This window comes from Motacilla alba, chromosome 2, assembly GCF_015832195.1.
Source record: "Motacilla alba alba isolate MOTALB_02 chromosome 2, Motacilla_alba_V1.0_pri, whole genome shotgun sequence".
NCBI classification, from domain to species: Eukaryota; Metazoa; Chordata; class Aves; order Passeriformes; family Motacillidae; genus Motacilla; species Motacilla alba.
Genome location: NC_052017.1, coordinates 129,312,069 through 129,330,041, shown reverse-complemented (window position 1 = coordinate 129,330,041; position 17,973 = coordinate 129,312,069). Strand labels below are relative to the sequence as shown.

Sequence of the window (17,973 nt, the reverse complement as noted above, 5' to 3'; positions counted from 1 at the left end):
AAAAAATATCAAGATGCATAATGATATTACTGGCATTCTTTAAATTCTTATTATACTCCCTACCTTTTTCAAGTTTGGAGCTGATTAGACATAGGGGATTTACTGAGTGTCATTAGTTGAGATATTTCTATCATGCATGCACTTCTCATAAATACCTGGATTTTATGACACAGCATAAAATAAAAATAAAACTAGCACTCCACATTTTGCTAAAGAAGATAAGAATACATCATCAAAAACAGTGGTACGATCTGCTAATACCTGATTTATGTACCCTGTGGTATGGGCAAGGAAAAGAAAAAGCTCTTACCACTAGCAACATGTTTCCCTGTCTAATTTCAAAGAATATACATATAGAAATAAACTGTAATCAATAGGATGATAATAATAACACAGTTAATTGAAGATGTCCAGATTTTTCCTCTGAAGACTCCTTCCTTCCTCTTCCTCCAGAAGAAATCTCCATTCTAAACCAGAAGGACTTTGGCTTTCACTCTTGTTAGAAACACAGCCATCTATGGTTTAAACAATTGACCTCACTACTTGCGCAGGGAAGTGCCTGTGTACTCATTTATTTAAGAAGAAATTGGCTTTTTAATTGAGTGACAAATAATGATTTCACAGAGAAAATCATATAATGATTTTCTAAGGGACCTTAGAGATGATCTAGTTCCAACGTCCCTGCCATGGGCAGGGACATTTCACTAGGTCAGGTTGCTCAGAGCTCCATCCAGCCTGGCCTTAAACACTTGCAGAGACAGGGCACTTACAACTTCTCTGTGCAACCTGTGCTTCACCACCCTCACCACCTCACCAAGGAATTTGGATTCCTTCCAAATATCTAATCTAAACCTCCTCTCTAAGTCTGAAGCCATTGCACTTGTCACTACCATGCTCTTCTAAATAGACTCTCCTCATCTTTCTTGCGGGCTTCCACCAGGTACTGGAAGGCCACAATCAGGTCATCCCTAAGCCTTCTCTTCTCTAGGCTGAACAAATGCAATTCCCTCAGTCTTTCCTCATAGGAGAGATGCTCTGTCCTTGTAATCATCTTCATGGCCCTCCTCTGCACTCACCCCAGCAGGTCCACATCCTTCTTATCCTGGACTCCTCAGAGGTGGATGCAGCACAGGTGGGGTCTCACAAGGGGAGACCAGAGAGACAGAATCCCCTCTCTCACCCTGCTGGCCACGTTGTTTTGGATGTAGCCCAGGACATTTTTGGCTTTCTGGGCTATAAGTGCACATTGCCAGGTCATGTCCACTCTATCACCAATCAGAACCCTCCAGTTCCTTCTTCGTAGAGCTTCAAAGTTAAAAGCTTCCAAAAAACAAGGCAAAGAACAGCTGAAAAAAAAAACGGTTTAGTACTACTTAAACCTTGATTATAATATATTTCTAATTCAGTGACTCTCAAATTAGACATGGGAAACAGCTTTTAACTTTGGAAACTGTCTTTCTTTTCTTCTTAAACCAGTCTAATGCAGTGCAATCTTCTTGATTTCTGTCTGTTGATAGCTTTTTTTTGGTGGCACTGAGGACAAAGCACTGCAAAAAATAGCACTGGGAAGCAAGTAAACCTCTGAGTGTCGAAAGTCTGGAATAAGGAGAGATGAGGTCTGGAGCAGAGGAGATGAAGCATTGCAGGAAAAAGACACAAAATGGTCAGGTCTGGGGCTGGGGAGGGGGAAATCAAAGTGGAGTGATGAGCCAAGCCGGATACTGCGGCTCAGTCTCGCCTGGGGCTGTCAGCTTGCTCAGAAACATGTTTTGGGGCTTGAGAGGACACAACTGCCACTGGCACAGACTGTGAGCAGCTGTTTGGACAGGCCCTTCAAAGAGGGCACAGGGGCAAGGCAGTGCCCAAGGTGAGCCAGCCTAGGGAAAGACTGGATTTGCAGAGCACTGGCAGCCTTAACAGCAGTGCAGCAAGATACTGAGATTACACAAGCAATTTTCTTTTTCTGTTTTTAGGGAGGCTGATGATCTTATGACAGAAGAGCAGATTTACAGAAGAGTGGAGAAGGGAAATGTGAGAGGTTTTAGATAGATTTATTTTAAAAAAGCAATGCAATATCCAAGAGGAAATGTCAAGGAAGGAGCAGGGTATACAAGACTGGAAGGGAAATCTGTGAATGATTTGCAAGTCTAGTAACTAAAAATAACATGGATTAAGCACTTTGACTGGGGAGGTGAGGGAGAGAAGAGGCAAGCCAAGCCCAGAGCCTGGTGCTTATGGGCTGCAAGTCAGGCAACAACAGTGCCAGAGAGAGGGTTTCTCTGTGGACTCCTTCCTGCCACCTGGCAGCACAGCTGAGGGGCACTTCAGATGAGAAGTACTGCCAAATGTGCTTGTCTGCACATGGGGTTTTAAACTAAGAACTGTTTCGTGTAGTGTCATGAAGCCATTACAAGTGATGTGTACCAAAAAAAAAAGAAAGGAAAAAGAAAAAAAGGAGAAGAAAAGGAAACACAAACTTGCCTGTGTAAAAAAGCCAAGCACAGAATCAGCAGAGAACTCTTCCACCCCATGCCTTGCTCTGGTCCTGTGAATGTGTTCCCTGAGTCCCACAAAAGGAATAAGACACTGTCCCCTTTTAAAACACACTTCATTCCTCTTCAGGAACACATTCTTCCTTAAGGGTATTTGTGATCTCATCAAATTGTGGAGCAGAAAATACAATGTGGGGCCCACTCCCACACTCTATGGGATTATAAATACCAGACATGGTTTGATCTTAATGAGAGGTGGGTCTGTATTCTGCCTCTGCTGCCCCGCTCTTTGGATTAGAAAACAAATCTGTTAGGCTATTCTGAGAGCTGATGAGTCAGAAAATGAAGCAGGCACACTTCTGTCTCCATACTGAACATTTATACCTTAAAAAAAATGACAGAAAGGACAAGATGCCCCTTTCTTCATTTGGGAGGGATTTCAGCACTTCACCATGTCAACCATGTTAGAGACTTGAAAAACAAAACCAGTAACACACAACAGCTAGCATTGTCAGGTCTTTAAAGATTTTTATAGATAATCAAAGCTCCAATTTTTTCTTGAATTTTCTGGGTAAATTAAATCTTGCAGAGAAGCAGCAGTCTACAAGACAGAGATTAAAATTGCTGTGGAGGGCTGTATATCTAAATTTACCACCAGATTAGCAACCTTTTATGTTTGTAGTTGCCCCTCTGCTATGTCAACACAATACGAAAATTGAAGATTTAAGTACTTGCTAAATACGCACTCAACCAAATGTTAAAATGAAGGAATAAATGCATTTGTAGTGTAACAGCATATGCAGATATTTCATATCAAGAAGACTTAATAGAATTGAAAACGTGAAGGTCAGAATAAAACACTCAGCCTTGGGAAAGTGAAAAGAATGTAAGAACAAGAAGTTATTATCAGGCATATTTGATTAAAGAAAAAAAACCCAGAAACTGTAAAAGTAGTCATTTAATTATGTTTCACAACATATCTCCTAGACAGCAAACAATTACACCACTACAAGAAATTCAGAAAAATGTTTAACAAAATATTTTGCAAGCATGTTAAAATTGCATTTATTTGACTTCAATTAAACTAGCAGAAAAGGAATTACTCTGGTGATCGTGTTTTTAATAAAACATATCTTTAGTCCTCATATATTAGCCAGTGAATTTGGACTGGAGAAAAGTAGCTTCATACAAAGACTACAGTGAACTGTACAAAAATCTGTCTAATGGTTTTCCAGTTGCATTAGTCATGGGTCTAATTTAGATGTGAGTTATAATTTCAATTTTAAATAAGTTTTCAGGGGGAAAAACTGTCTAATCAACTCCTTATGAGTAACGAGAACTAAGTACCTTAAAATTCTTACATGCATTGTTTTAAAAACATTTCTGTAGTTTTCTGGGTCATTTTCCTGTAAAGCAGTAATTTGGTCACGCCAGATCCGTGTCTACATCTACAGGAAAGCTGATTTATGAAGCCCCACTTCGCTTAATCCTGGCAATCCTCAAAGAAGAGAAATGGCACCCATCATCTATCACCATACATTTCTCCCTTTTTCATGTTTCATCATCGTCTAAGAATGCAGAAAAGCTGTGTAAAAGGTGTGATGACTGGGATTAGATTTTGTCAACAATCATTCTTCCTTCATCAAGCTACTCTAGCAGCTATCTAGCTCTATCACCATCCTACCCTGGCTGTGAAAGAGGAAAATGTTCCCTGTTCATCTACTTGACTGCTTGTATTCACTGGCTCTGGCAGCTCCCCATAGCAAGTGTTTTCTTACATGGAAGAACAGGACTCCCAGAAGCACTTTGAGGCACAGTCCAAGCAGAGATTTCCTGGTCTGAGGCAGTATGCAGACAGGACTGAACATGAGCTCAGTGCACAGCAGCACGAACAGGGAACTGTTCACTCTGCATCACAGCCCACCACTGTGGTGGTCTTTGGAGGGCAGCCTTTCCTGGAGTCTGCACTGACTACTTTAGTGGAAGCAGGGGTTCAGATAGCATCCACTGGCAACTCCTTACACTGGCTGCAGCTCAAGCTATTGAAGAGAAAGAGGAAATGTTTGTCATTTGACAAATTCACAGCTCAGCCATTGACTTCTGAAGATGTCCCCAGACTGAGCAATAGCTCATGCACAGGTATGCACCTCTGGGCTTGGCAGGGCACCAAGAGCTGGCTAGCAATGAAGCAAGAGAGACCCAAACACAGCCAGGGAAAGGTAGAAAACACATTTCTTGAACAAGGAAAGAGAGCTTGTGGGTAAATGTTGCTGAAAGAAACCTGGGATGTGAACAAAGAACCTGTTGACTGTTTGATTCCTCCTGTGCTAGCAGAGATGGGACTCTGAAAACAAACCAGACTGTAGTGTCAAGTAACATATCCAATCAGTTCCTATTCTCAAGAGGAAAAAAATTATTCCAGATGTTTTAATTAAAAAAGACATAACGATTATAATTTCTGAAGTTTTTTCAGAAGAAAGCACTGGCTAAAGCTCTGAATCCACTGGACACATACTAGCTGCTTCTTGCTCAAATACCCTGTACACAAGTATGATTCCCAAGCAAGAAGAGCCGCAGGCTTGAAATGGTGGGAAAGGAGGACAAACATCTCCTTCACAGAAACTGACAACCAACAGCCAAAGCAGGATCAAGTCCTGCAAACTGTCCAACCAAAGACAAAATATGGCAGCAAAATAAATCTTGTGAGATTTTATGGTGATGTTCTATGTGTAGCTGATTATTTAGTCTTTTATCTCACCTTTTATCTCATCTTGTGTGAGAGAGGGACATGAGAAGCTGTGTTTCAAACAACACCAGAGCACTAACTGGACCAACATGAAAATGCTGAGGCAAATTGCACTGGCCAGCTCCAGAGATGCTCTTCCTTACAAATAAACTAACAAAGTAACAAAAGTTTAGAACTATAAATGGAACCTGAAAAGAAGTTGGGTTTGAGATTTCTAGGCTGTAATTAGCAACACAGCTGTTGTTCTGTAAAACTAGAAAACTGCAATTTGCTTGAGTGCTGTCTCTCCTACAGCTTCCAAAGCCTCTCATCACACCACATTACAGCTCATCCAACACCCCATGGATTCCCTCAGCTTAATGATGGGAACCTGTTAGCCTTTCCTCTCTAAAACCCCTCCAGTGTCTTCCCATCATCTCTTAATTACCCCAAATAATGCTCTCAATACTGCCATGGAGATATTTGCAATCTATCACACAGAGTTTGCAGACAGATTAAAAGGAAAGAGACTGGTGATTACCACGATGCTACACGTGTTCTGGTAACCAGGTGTTTGCCATCTTTAAGAAAAGAATAAAAGTGACTTCTCCTGCCTCTCCTCAAGTGGCACATAAATGCACTTGTCCATCTCCCCTCACATATTTGAAGAGTTTATCAGAACTTCTTTTTCTAAATATTTTTATGCTTCCATCAAAATTAGTTAAAATAGATCAGAAGATTAAAGCCTGCAGAGGACTGGGCAGGGCAGCTGCTGCCAGACATCACAGAAGACAAACTGCATGTTGCACAAGTTTACTGCCATGGACACTCTGCCTGCAAGTGTAAAAGGGTAATTTCTTAAGCATCAGAAATCCTCAGCTAATCACAACAGCCTTGGCTTCCCTGAAGGAAAGGGAATTTACCAGTTCAGACCAGTTCACAAACTGCCTCAGTGACTCTAAAAATGTCTTTATTCCCAGTAAAAGGAATAAGAAGTAATGACCAGCTGAGATGTTCATGTTGCTTCACATAAACAACTTCTGTGGAAACATTTCTAGTTCTTCCTTTTTTAAGCACATCAGCCATGAAGCAGCTTGCCACAGATCTTGCCTATCAGTGGCATATAAAGGCTTCAAGAATTTAATTCATGCTTTTCTTTCCTTTGTGTTTCATTACACTTCCTTATGAATGGTGAGAAAAGACCCCTTTGAACACCCATAGTCAGTATGACCACTGCTCGGTGAATTTTTCTGAGATTAGCTACCAGCAGAGCAAGCAGCTATGAGAATTTAGTTGACACAGAGAACTTGATATGGATGCACTAGGGAAAATGCTTCTTTTTACTCTGTTAGGAGATGTCTACGGCCAGCATGAGCACCAACAGGTGCACAAGCTGGTACTTAAGTTTAACTATACACTGCTGAAGGGGATGTTCTTCAAGTATTACGTGAAATTTTCAGAATCCAAATTAACAGGCGTAATTTGTGTCCTGTCCATGAGACATGTCCAAGGGTCACAGTGATGTCATGATGAAATGCTATTAGACCATCACTGAAAACCCTGCTTTAATAGTGTAATAGTATTTTGCCTTCATTAACCCAAAGGACCATGGCAGAAGTAGTGGTGTTATGTCTTACTACACAAAATAAATTAATATTCTGGAAATCATATTTCAGAATGCTCATTTCAGCTTGAGGATCATATCACCACGGCTGTAAGATCAGTTATACTCGTAAATGCTGACACAGTTTTATGGCTACACAATGTATTATGGCTTTAGGATTCCCTGGACACAGTAAAAAATTTCTACACATGCATAGAGTCAACTGAGTTGTTTTATTTTCATTTCAAATGTATTTGGTGAACTAGTGTGAGACTAAATTTATCAGGGTCCAAAAGAATATCAAACAAAGTCTCCACAGTGCAACACAATGCTCATTCAAAACACAATGCTCATTCAAAACACAATCTATGGAATTTATTTTAAATAAAAGTCATGAATTTGTTTCTCACACAATCTTCACATCTTTTTATTTTGCTGTCCTTTTTTTTTTCTTTTTTTTTTTGGTCAGATTTTAAATGCATAAGATATTAAATATGCATTAACCAATCTACTATGGAGGCCAGTTTATGAAAGGCCCCTTGGTTACCTACAGCTATGAAGACCCAGAAGTCCTCTCCCAGCTTTGTGTTCCTGCAGAACACTGGTAAAAAGAAGAGCAGGAAACAACACCTGCCCAGAACAGAGGGCATCAGCAAAGGCTCCAGCACTTCCCAGCTGAGAGAACAGCATTTCACCACAGGTTGCACAGCAAACATACTACCAGACGAAATCAAGTATTTAAACAAGAAGAAAGTGATGCATTTCAGTCATGCGTGAAGGGAAACCCAGTGAATAAAAATTATACAATGCCACCATGAACTTGCCCTTAAGAAACACACAACAGTTTATTTTGAGTGGAATAGAGTACCCAACACAGCAGAATAACTTGCTTTTCCTTGAAAGTGGAGAAAACACAGCCAATTTTTCCAAGCATCATAAAAAAAATCAAAAAACAGTATTCTTTGTAGAAGAATCCTATTTAGTTTGCTTCTAAAAGACCAAAAATTTAAACAGATGCACTTTGTTGTGGTTACAGATTGATAATCCAATCATTCCAAAGCTGGGAAATTAAGAGATTAGAGGTTCAAACAATGTAAAATAAAGGAATAGGAACTCACAGGGATGTCTGATGTTCATGACTGCAGTCAGCAAGCAGCTAATCATATGACAGAGCTTGTCTACAAAGAGCTCTTCAAGAAAGACTGAGATTGTTGAAGTGCACAAATCTTTCCACTGGGAAGCAGGGAAAGACAGTTTATTGTTTAAAGGCTGCCAGGGCAGGAGCAGCAGCTGATTTTAGTTTCTAATGAATACATTGGGCATTCCTCTTGACCACAGGTTACATTTGTGGAAAAAGGGAATAAGGAGGAAAAATAGACTCCATCTGATAAGGAGGAAAAGCATCCTTGGATATCAACTCAACAATCTAAAAAGTCTGTTTTGAACTAGTTTTGAGGGGTATAGTGACAAAATGAATATTTGTGATCAGAGGCATGGATAAAATAGAAAATCCAGTTTAGACATCATATAAAATATGGGGGAATAAAAGGAAAATCCTAGAAATGTAATGCATTAAAAATATTTTAAAATTACAGATTTACCCAGATCCTTAATGAGCGATAATGCTTCCCATGAAATAAATGCTCCACCACCATCATCCATAGCTCCCTGCCCAACGTCCCAGCTGTCCAGATGTCCACTGACCAATACGACCTGGAAAAGTAGTCATGAGAAAACATATCTACATGAAAACACTGAATCAGAAAATTCTGTTTAGTATTTAAGCATTTTAATGACATTGTCACAAAGTTTGCATTTTCATTTAGCACCAGAGGAAAGAAATATTTCAAATAAAATTAAACATTGCTCTCTAGTTGCTGAATATTAATCTGGGATTCTACTACTTTAAACCACTGTCTAAGTGAAACTAGATAAGCTGTGAGAAATGTTTAAATGAAAGGTTTTATCTCGTACATTACGAAAGTGCATACTTTCCAGTGGTGCAGGACTACTACACTGCTGACTGGTGAAATTTTCTTTCATATTCCATCTGTTTAAGCCCTTAGGCATGAAATTTGATTAATTCTATTTTTGGGTGCGTAAGGAAAAACTATGAACTTAGACTGAATCATTCCCAGAGGTTTTTGTTTTACCATATACCTATGGTACTTGTCACAGAGGATCTCTAATTTATTAGCAGATCCCCTATGTGCTACAACAATGACAAGATATTTTATAGTTCATTAGTCATAAGGATATTTTAAAACATGGTAGCAAGTCCCAGATGGGTTTTCTGCAAAGGTTTTATGACTACAGTAGAGAATAGTAGTATGGGCATCTCCAGAAAAATCTATTTTCAGATCTGAACCCTTCAAATGTTGACAAGTAGCATCAGACAAATACCACAAGTGTGACAGTTCCCCAGCTGGGCCTTGAGCTGAAGGGCTGATGGATCTATGATTACGATGGAAAGGTCAAGGAGGGACAAAAACTCTGAGCCAAGCAGGCAGTGTGGTAAAATGGTACAACAGCACAAGGCCAAGAGCAGGATGTGTTCAGCCTATGACAACTCAGCAGTAAGGAAAAACTGAAGGAAACCCTGGAGCAACCACCTGTGTTCTGCTCAGAACTGGCCACACACAAAGGGATGCTCTTCCCTCTCTGGTTAGCTGATGTCAAGCAAGTCTCAGAGCTGTGGGATCCAGAAAAATGTAAAAAATATTCATTCTTTCTTCCACCTTTTTCTCCCTGAGGGATGAGGATCTCCTGGCATATTATCTCATCTACCATTCATCACTGGACAACTGGTCTAGCACTGTAAATGAGAACATAATGCATTTTTCCTGTTATAACTCCTGGAGGGCAAGAGCCTATGCTGTAAAGTATGCAGTAAACATTGCAAGGAAGTAACTTGGAGCCCAGACATGAAAATCTCTATTTTCTTCTTCATGTCAGATAAATCTAAGCATGTTTTCACTGGTTATTAAAATAATGGACTATCATGGCAAGATAAAAAGTATCAAGTACTCATCATACAACACTGTTTTTTCATCTAACCAAACACAAACTCAGGTAACAGAACTGAAATACCCATAGTATTAAACAAAGGCCATGAGAAAGTAATAATCATACCCATTGAACTGCCATGGGTCCAACCAGAATGCACCAAACCCCTTTAAATTTGGAAAATAGACTGTGAGATCTTTATAAATGTGTGTGCTACAAGAAACAGAACAGTCATGCCTTAGAAGCAGAAAAAGCTTGTGATCAAAATCTGAAGAACAGCTTACTCTTTCCTTCTCACATCTCAACTCCCTTTTCTGGTTATCCAGCCTTAACATGTGTTTGCTTTCCAGCACAGACTCATTTTCTTGGTAGAAAATAGACATGCTGCAATCTTTATTCCAAATGTCCCCTCCTTTAAAAGTGCTTAAACTTGGATGGATGGCCCCTCTGTAAAAGCCTCAGAATTTCTCAGGGGTATTCCTGTGATTTTGTGATTTAATGTCATGACCCTCAAAGGGCCAACACAAAAGACTGCAAACAGCACATTTTTCAGGGACACTGCCCTGCAGTAGAAGTACTTAACAGCAACATAGCTTGAAACCAGATCATCTGAGAAAAGCAATACCAGCTTTGGAGGCAGAAACGTTCCTGAAACGAGTGCAGAGAAGAGAAATGCTCTCTGTGGCTGTTCTTTTTGCTTTCTTCTAAGGGAGGACTTTGCACTACTTGCTGGTAGTGAGGGCAATGCATGAATGAATTCTGCTCCGTGTTCTGTTCGTTCCTGAACGTGCAGCCCCACTGCAACCTGCCTATGCAGGAGAGAGCTCAAACACCACCACGCTTTGCAGCCAACAGATGCAGATTCAATACAATCCACTCAATAAGGAATCCACACATAATAATAATTTTTTAAAAAGAACAGAAAAGGCTCTGAGTGAAAACACAATTGTGTGTGGTATAAAGGATGTCTATTCCACAGCTTCAAAATCACCATGTAGTTTATTTGTTCTTAAAGAAAAAAATTGTTTTAAGAAAATAACTGTTTTGTCTCCTGGGAAACAGTGTTTCAAGATTAAGGGAATTATTTAGAACAAGTTGGTAAACTCATTGAGAAACAACCAAGTTTACAATAGGATGCCTTTTCTTTAGCAGTGAAAGAATACATCACTCATGCTGTTCCCTGGGAGCATTCTCAACAGTGTCTGAGAGGGAATTACTCCTCATTTCTGTGGAACAACACATATTGCAACAGCAGGAAATTCTGAATCAGAAGAAGGTGGTGTAATCTCATTTGGGGTTACAGACTCCAATTGTAAAGCTTCTTCACTAACTCCAGAACACTACACCAAAACAGATCAAAGTTCAAGTGGATTGAGAAAGTCAGTTAATTTTATGGATGAACTTCGACTTAAATTTACTGAAGCTGTTGCCAAGAGCAATTACATAAATACAACCATTGTACCTCTATGTGAAAGTTTCTTCAAAACAGTTTTTCTTTTTTTCAAACTATGATGTTTTTATAGCAGCTGCTGAAATGAAAGTTTCACTGATCATGCTGATAGCCATAGACATTCTTAAAAAAAGATCCAGTTATAAAATAACAAAACCCACTGTGTTTATCTTGGTCTTTAAGTAGATGGAATGTGTCTCAGCAATGAATGGAAATATTTCTGAAATTCAGTCTAAACCACTATATTCTTTAAAGTAATATTATAAAATAATAGCATTGTAATACTCTGTATAGGTGGGCTAATAGCAAAGGCAGTTAAAGCTATCAAGGCCATATGATTATAGCTTTGAAAGCAATGTGGAAAATGCAGTTATGTGATTCTCAGCTCTAAAACTACACAGACACTAATAACTTTTACAAAACAACCCTATAGAAATGCCAGAAGAACAAAAGCATTGCAAAGCAATGCTTGTAAGTATCTGTAAGTATAAGAATTTGTTTTAAATATGCAGAGAAACCATAAGCAACTGTACAGGACAGTACAAATACAGCAATACATATTTGCCAAATTGACTAAAAATAAATTTGGAATAAGACAGCTTGCATGTAATAGGACAACTTAAAGATTAATTGTTCTTATTCTATTTCCTTCTGCATCAGCATGATGATTTCTATAGGCTGCCTTTAGGTCATGTGCATTTCAATCAAGCATATGGAAATATTTTGAAAAAAAAAATGAATATTCCAAACACAAGAATATTAGGAAGAGGAACCACATATTCACATACATGTGCATATGTCATCCTTTTCTAAGCAGGATGGTTTATGCCACTAAATAATCTCGCATTCCATGTGTAGTCACACAGGCAAATTGCATTTGTCGTGCAACAACTTCATAAAATGCAGGTGAACTACCTTCTGCTTGATTAAAAAGAATTTTAAGAAATGTCTATCCCTTTTTTAGTTAAAGCAAAGGCTTCTTTCTATGCAACCTTAGAGATCATAAATATTAAACATTAGGAAAGAACTACAAGCAACATTTTCAGTCACTTCATTTAATCTAGAATAACGTTTGTATTAAGTTTTGAAAACCACCATGCAGAGGTATTTAGTGGATGTATATCAGGTAATGCAAGAGTAATGGAAGAGTAATGATTCTTCATCTTTGCCCTTCATGGATGAAGAAGACTTCATGGGTGAAGGTTTGGGTTCACAGAATAGAATTTTTATTGAATGAATCTGCCTATCAATACATTACTCTTAAAAAAGCATATTAATAACTTTCGTTATTCAAAACACTGAAAAGTACTTTTCTCTCCATCTTCCTCCAGCAGACAGTGAAGATAAAGAGCACCTTAACTTGTAAGAGGAAAGAAAACTTAAACATCACATACACAAAAAATCATATAACCACAGAATCATGGAATCACAGAACCAGTAAGTTTGGAAAAGACATTTGAGATCAAGTCCAACCTATGACCAAATTCCACCTTGTCAACTAGACTATGGCACTAAATGCCACATCCAGTCTTTTCTTAGGCACCTCCAAGGACAGTGACTCCACCACCTCCCTGGAGAAGCCCATTCCAATGTCCAATCACCCCTTCTGTGAAGAAATTCTTCCTAATGTCCAACCTAAATATCCCCCTGTGCAGCTTAAGACTGTGTTATCTTGTTGTTGCTGGTTGCCTGGGAGAAGAGACAAAGCCTTACCTGCCTACACCCTCCTTTCAGGCAGTTGTAGAGAATAGGTCTCCCTTGAGCCTCCCTTTCTCCAGGCTAAACAACCCCAGGTTGCTCAGTCAGTCTTCATGGGACTTGTGCCCCAGACCCTTCACCAGCCTTGTTGCTCTTCTCCGGACACGCTCCAGCACCTCAACATCCTTCCTAAACTGAGGGGCCCAGAACTGGACACAGCACTCAAGGTGTGGCCTCACCAGTGCCCAGTACAGGGGAAGAATGACTTCCCTGCTCCTGCTGGCCACATTATTGCTGATACAGGCCAGGATGCCTTTGGCTGCCTTGGGCACCTGGGCACACACTGGCTCATGTTCAGCCTGCTGTCAATCAGTACCCCCACGTCCCTTCCTGCCTGGCCCCTGTCCAGGCCCTTCATCCCCAGCCAGTAGTGCTGCACGGGGTATGACCAAGAACTAAACAGGATATTAGAAACAGATCAAGCGGCTTTAGTCACGACACATTCAAACCCCAAGCATCTGTATGCCAAAACACTGAGCTTAAACAGTGAAGTCCTTTAGACTGTAACTCAAGTTCTTTTCAACTCTTCATGAACATTTTCAGTTAAATAATGCTAGAAGTTAGTTGTTTCCTCAGGCAACAAAAGTTTACAGTGTTCTCATCCAGTTCATAATTACCTGGAAACCCGTGAAAAACGTTTCTATTCAAATTTTTGTGGTTCACTTTCTCCAGTTTGCTTCCAAGTAAGTCCATCTGAAATTCTAAGTACCAAAACAAGGTCTTACATTATTTAACTGGATATTTTCCTTGCATGAACCCCCTGCCAGTGCAGGGGTATTTGTGCAATACTTACCTTAAACATATAAACAGCATATAAAGTTGATTTGTGTTTGGACCAAAATCAGAGGAAAACAGAAGTCAGATTAGGATCCCCTATTTAATCCAATTTAAAAATTGCCCATAATTTCTCTCCTTCCCCAGATATTCATTACTCATTTTTATTCTCACAAATATTCTCTCACTTCACAATTTCCTATTCTCTCTAGTCCCAAAAAAATTTATGGCACTAAATAAACCATGACTAAAAAAATTCTTAATCCCAGCTTCTCTCGACAGAGGAACCCAGCACCAAATTCAGGCCTGTGCTCCTAAGCATAAGGGAATACATTTTTAGTAATTTACGCATTTGGATAGCATTACAGCTATGAACAGCCAGATGGCTTCAGTTTATAAGGACTTAGAGATTTTCTTCATTTCACTGTGTTAACAGCATGAGAATAAAGGAAAAAAAGAAAGGCAGCATATCATGTACCTAACTAGTGGGCACATAAAACAGCTGGCAGGACTAAATTTAAGCCCATCATGCTTAACTTGCTTTCAAAACTATGACTAAATAAAGTCTTCATATACACAGGTTTACAGATATAGAGTAGTAAATATGGCATGGCAATTTTAGGATGTATTAGCATCATCCACAGTAGTAGCCTCCAAATATATTCAGGAAAATGGCAACACCAAGCAACATGCATTTGTGCTCCTTACCCACATAGCAAAGCTGGCACCAGTATTCACAGCATCCTTCCTTAAAGCACTTCTTAATCTGTAGACTATATTTCCTTTCCCTCTTCTTATGGGGGGGAAAGGAAATATATAGCTTTTTCTGCCCTGACTCATTCTCTTCCCACTCCGCCTCAAACCTTTCTCTCTTCAAGTCAAACAGCAAAACAAATGCAACCCTTCCTACTTGATATTTTGTGTCCAGGCAGAACTTCAGTCCTGTATGCAAACCAACATTCCTCAAGTTTTAAAATATTTATAATTGTTATTTAATTTGTATCATGCAGCACAATTACAACAGTAAATCAGTCCCTTGGCTTTTCCACCAAAGGTTTTCCGAAACCTAAACAATCTGAATTTGTAATCCTATGTGCTGTAGCACCACATTGACTGCAGCAAACACATCACACATCATCTTCCATTCTGGAATCCAACCCAGCTCTTCCAACAGCAGGATAAATACTTGACCGAAACTTCTCAAGCACTGCATTAGAAAGATAACCATTTAAACAGTTCTTGCTGAGACACTGTGTTTTGTATACACTATCATTATTCAAGCTCAGCATTTCAACATTTGAGGACGACAGGATGACAAAGCTGAGTGCCCATCAGCAACACAGAGTACTGAGTACTGTAACATAGTACATATGGCATGGGATTAAACTCACATGCAAGGTAAGATATACACATAATGCACATATTTGAATATAAACTCCTGTATTTGAAGATGTGTGGGGCATTGCTACCAGAAGAAAAATACTTTGTCCAGTAATGCTTAAACATAAGCCTACTCTATTGTGTGTAATTTTATCAACTTCAACAGCTAAATTCAAGCATGGAGCTGTATCAGAGATATTCAGTTGTAAAAAAACTTACTTGATTAAAACTCTTTATGACAGTCTACTCTGGCCATTCCCCAAATTTTTGTTTTGGGCTACAAAGATTTGTGTGTTTTTGTACTTGCCTTTAAGAAAACACAAACTGCCCCCAGTTAAACTGCAATTAGATTAAATCATGCCCTACATGTAAATCAGGAACATTACCACATTTAGTGGATTTTATTTTGTATATATAAGGATATTTCTTCAAATTAGTTTTAGCTTTGGTGCCCAAATAATATGACTTCACTGTACAGCTCCTTTTATTAGATTTTACGCACATTAGGAATGGTTTTTAAATAATCAGTCTAGCTGTCTCAACTAATTTACAGTCCTAAAGATATAGTGAGGTTCAGAAGGAAAAAAAATGATTAAAACAACAACCGTCTTTTCTACTTAATATGCAGTGTATTAAGTCTTAACTTCCAGGCTTCTGATTAAATGACAGATCTGCACATGAAACAGAAGTGACTCAGTCACACAAGAATCCAACCCTATTATTGCTAAAAATCTGATTAACCTTCAAAGAGCCCCTGTGTCACAACATACAGTAAATTCTATAAAGTTGTATCTCTACTTTGTAGAAGTGATTGAAACTGAAGTGTTCTTGGAAAGTACTGCAATCAAACCTCCCTGTTTGAAGTGAGTCTCAAAACCACTGAGTAGTTAATAACTACTAGTAGTAAATGAGCTGGTATCATTTATAGTATGTATGACAGTGAAGGACAAAATTAGTCTGAAAATAAATTATTACTGATAAGAGAATAGTAGTAAAGGTAATAAGACAGAAACTATATGAGCATTCAAAAGATAAGCAAGTATTGAAATGACTACCATTTTCAGATTAAATGTTGGATTATAAGACTTAGAATTTCCATATTTAATCCTCCAGCATCTTTTATTTCCTATTCCTGAGCTGTGACATTTCAGAAATAATATCACTCTTCATAATACTCTATTTTGAAAATAAGGGTTTAAAATTACATATTTCAACCCACTTCTAGAGGTTTTAAGTGGGAAAATTGTAACAGTAACTACCTCTAAACAAAAGCAGGTATCAATGAAATATCACTTACCCTTGAATAAAAAAAGATGTTGTATCTGCTTTTTTTCTTGTTCAAAGATCAGCAAAGAATCTCTGCAATATCCCTGTAGGAAAGCTAAAATGGCATCTGAGTTGATGTGAATAGAGAAGCTCTTTTTTTCTACAGTTGTCAAAGGAAGACTTCCCTTACTTATATAGTAGATAATTTGTATAATCTAGAGTATATGTATTTATATATTTTTCACTTCAGGGATATAAAGGATTCCACATTATTACAGATCTAGCAACATCCTCAAACGTTCTATCTTTGAAATTCCCTTTTTCAGATATCAAAACTAATCTCAGCTAAAATAAACACTAATATCCAGTACTACTACTTTTGCGGAAGCATTTACAAAGCCTATTTGTACACAGTGATACTAGGCATTACTAGCAAGCTTCCCTTTTTAAAACTGTAAAAACAGTAGATTTTTCTCCAAAACAAATTAAAAATACTGTTTCCTCTCAAGAACACCAGAGAACCCCTTAATAAGTCATAACATTGCCTCACTAGCACTGCTTCAGAGCATTGTGATGACCTAAAATGTCCTGAAAGCCATCCTGAGTAGCTACCTCCCAACTGACCTCAAGAAAATAGACTTTAAAATCCCCCAAGAAGAATGCTGATGGAAGCAAGTCAAAACAACCCCTACATGGCTGTATGAACAGCAGAGCACTGTAAGAGAGGAGGCTTAAAAACTAGCACTTATGTCCCTGTGCAGGCAGCAGTCATTGGAGAAAACCTGAGGTTGGAAGGGACTTCTGACTGTGCATTGATTTCCACATCCTGCTTGCAGCAGGATCAACTTGTATCTGATCAGTTAGAATTTTGTCCAGTCAAGTTCTGAAATTTCTCACATTAAAAATGCTATATCTTCTCTGGAAAAACTGTTTCAGTGCTTACCCTTAGGAAAATATTTTCACTAATACCCATTATAACACAAGCCTTATTAAAAAATGTGCCCTGCTGGGCCATCACTGTGGATTTTGAACACAGTCAGCTGACAAGCCTGCCTTGTGAGCCACACCTCCAGATGCTTTTATTATTCATCACCAACAACTGAACACAATGAAATTTTTGTGTCTTACCACACCGTGGTCCCACCATTACACATACTAAAAGGAGTGCTGATCATGTAATCCATTCTCCCAGAAGTGTCCCACTTCTAAAGTCACAACGACCTATCAGAACTAGTGATTCCACTTGTCCTTGTTTCTTCACAGTGGATAGTGGCTCCAGGCCTTTCTGCTGGGATAGCAAAGACTCTTCACACAGTTCACTGCCCTGTGTTCACAGTCTGTGACAGAGGCTTTTCTGATCTTTCTCTCTTATTCCACAAATCCTCACATAGGTTAGGCTCTTGCCATTTCCTCCATGCCCAAAGGATTTCATTGTCTAGTATGCTAAAACACTCAATTAGTCTTTCATTTGATTGCTATAACCCTTTTTTATTTTTATGGCTTATCCTACATTCCTGGC

At 38.8% G+C, this 17,973-nt stretch overlaps 1 protein-coding gene across 6 annotated transcripts in view; it reads right to left on the bottom strand.

Moving 5' to 3' along the window:
- Positions 1 to 17,973, bottom strand: part of CPQ (carboxypeptidase Q) — a 201,952-nt gene that overhangs the window by 99,985 nt on the left and 83,994 nt on the right. For all 6 annotated transcript variants that reach the window (XR_005255819.1, XM_038128054.1, XM_038128053.1 and 3 more), the window contains exon 5: positions 8,422 to 8,533. Coding sequence is in view for 5 of the 6 variants with exons in the window: in XM_038128054.1 (XP_037983982.1) it covers positions 8,422 to 8,533 (112 nt within the window). In the remaining variant the exon portion in view is untranslated. The remainder of the gene's footprint in view (positions 1 to 8,421; positions 8,534 to 17,973) is intronic.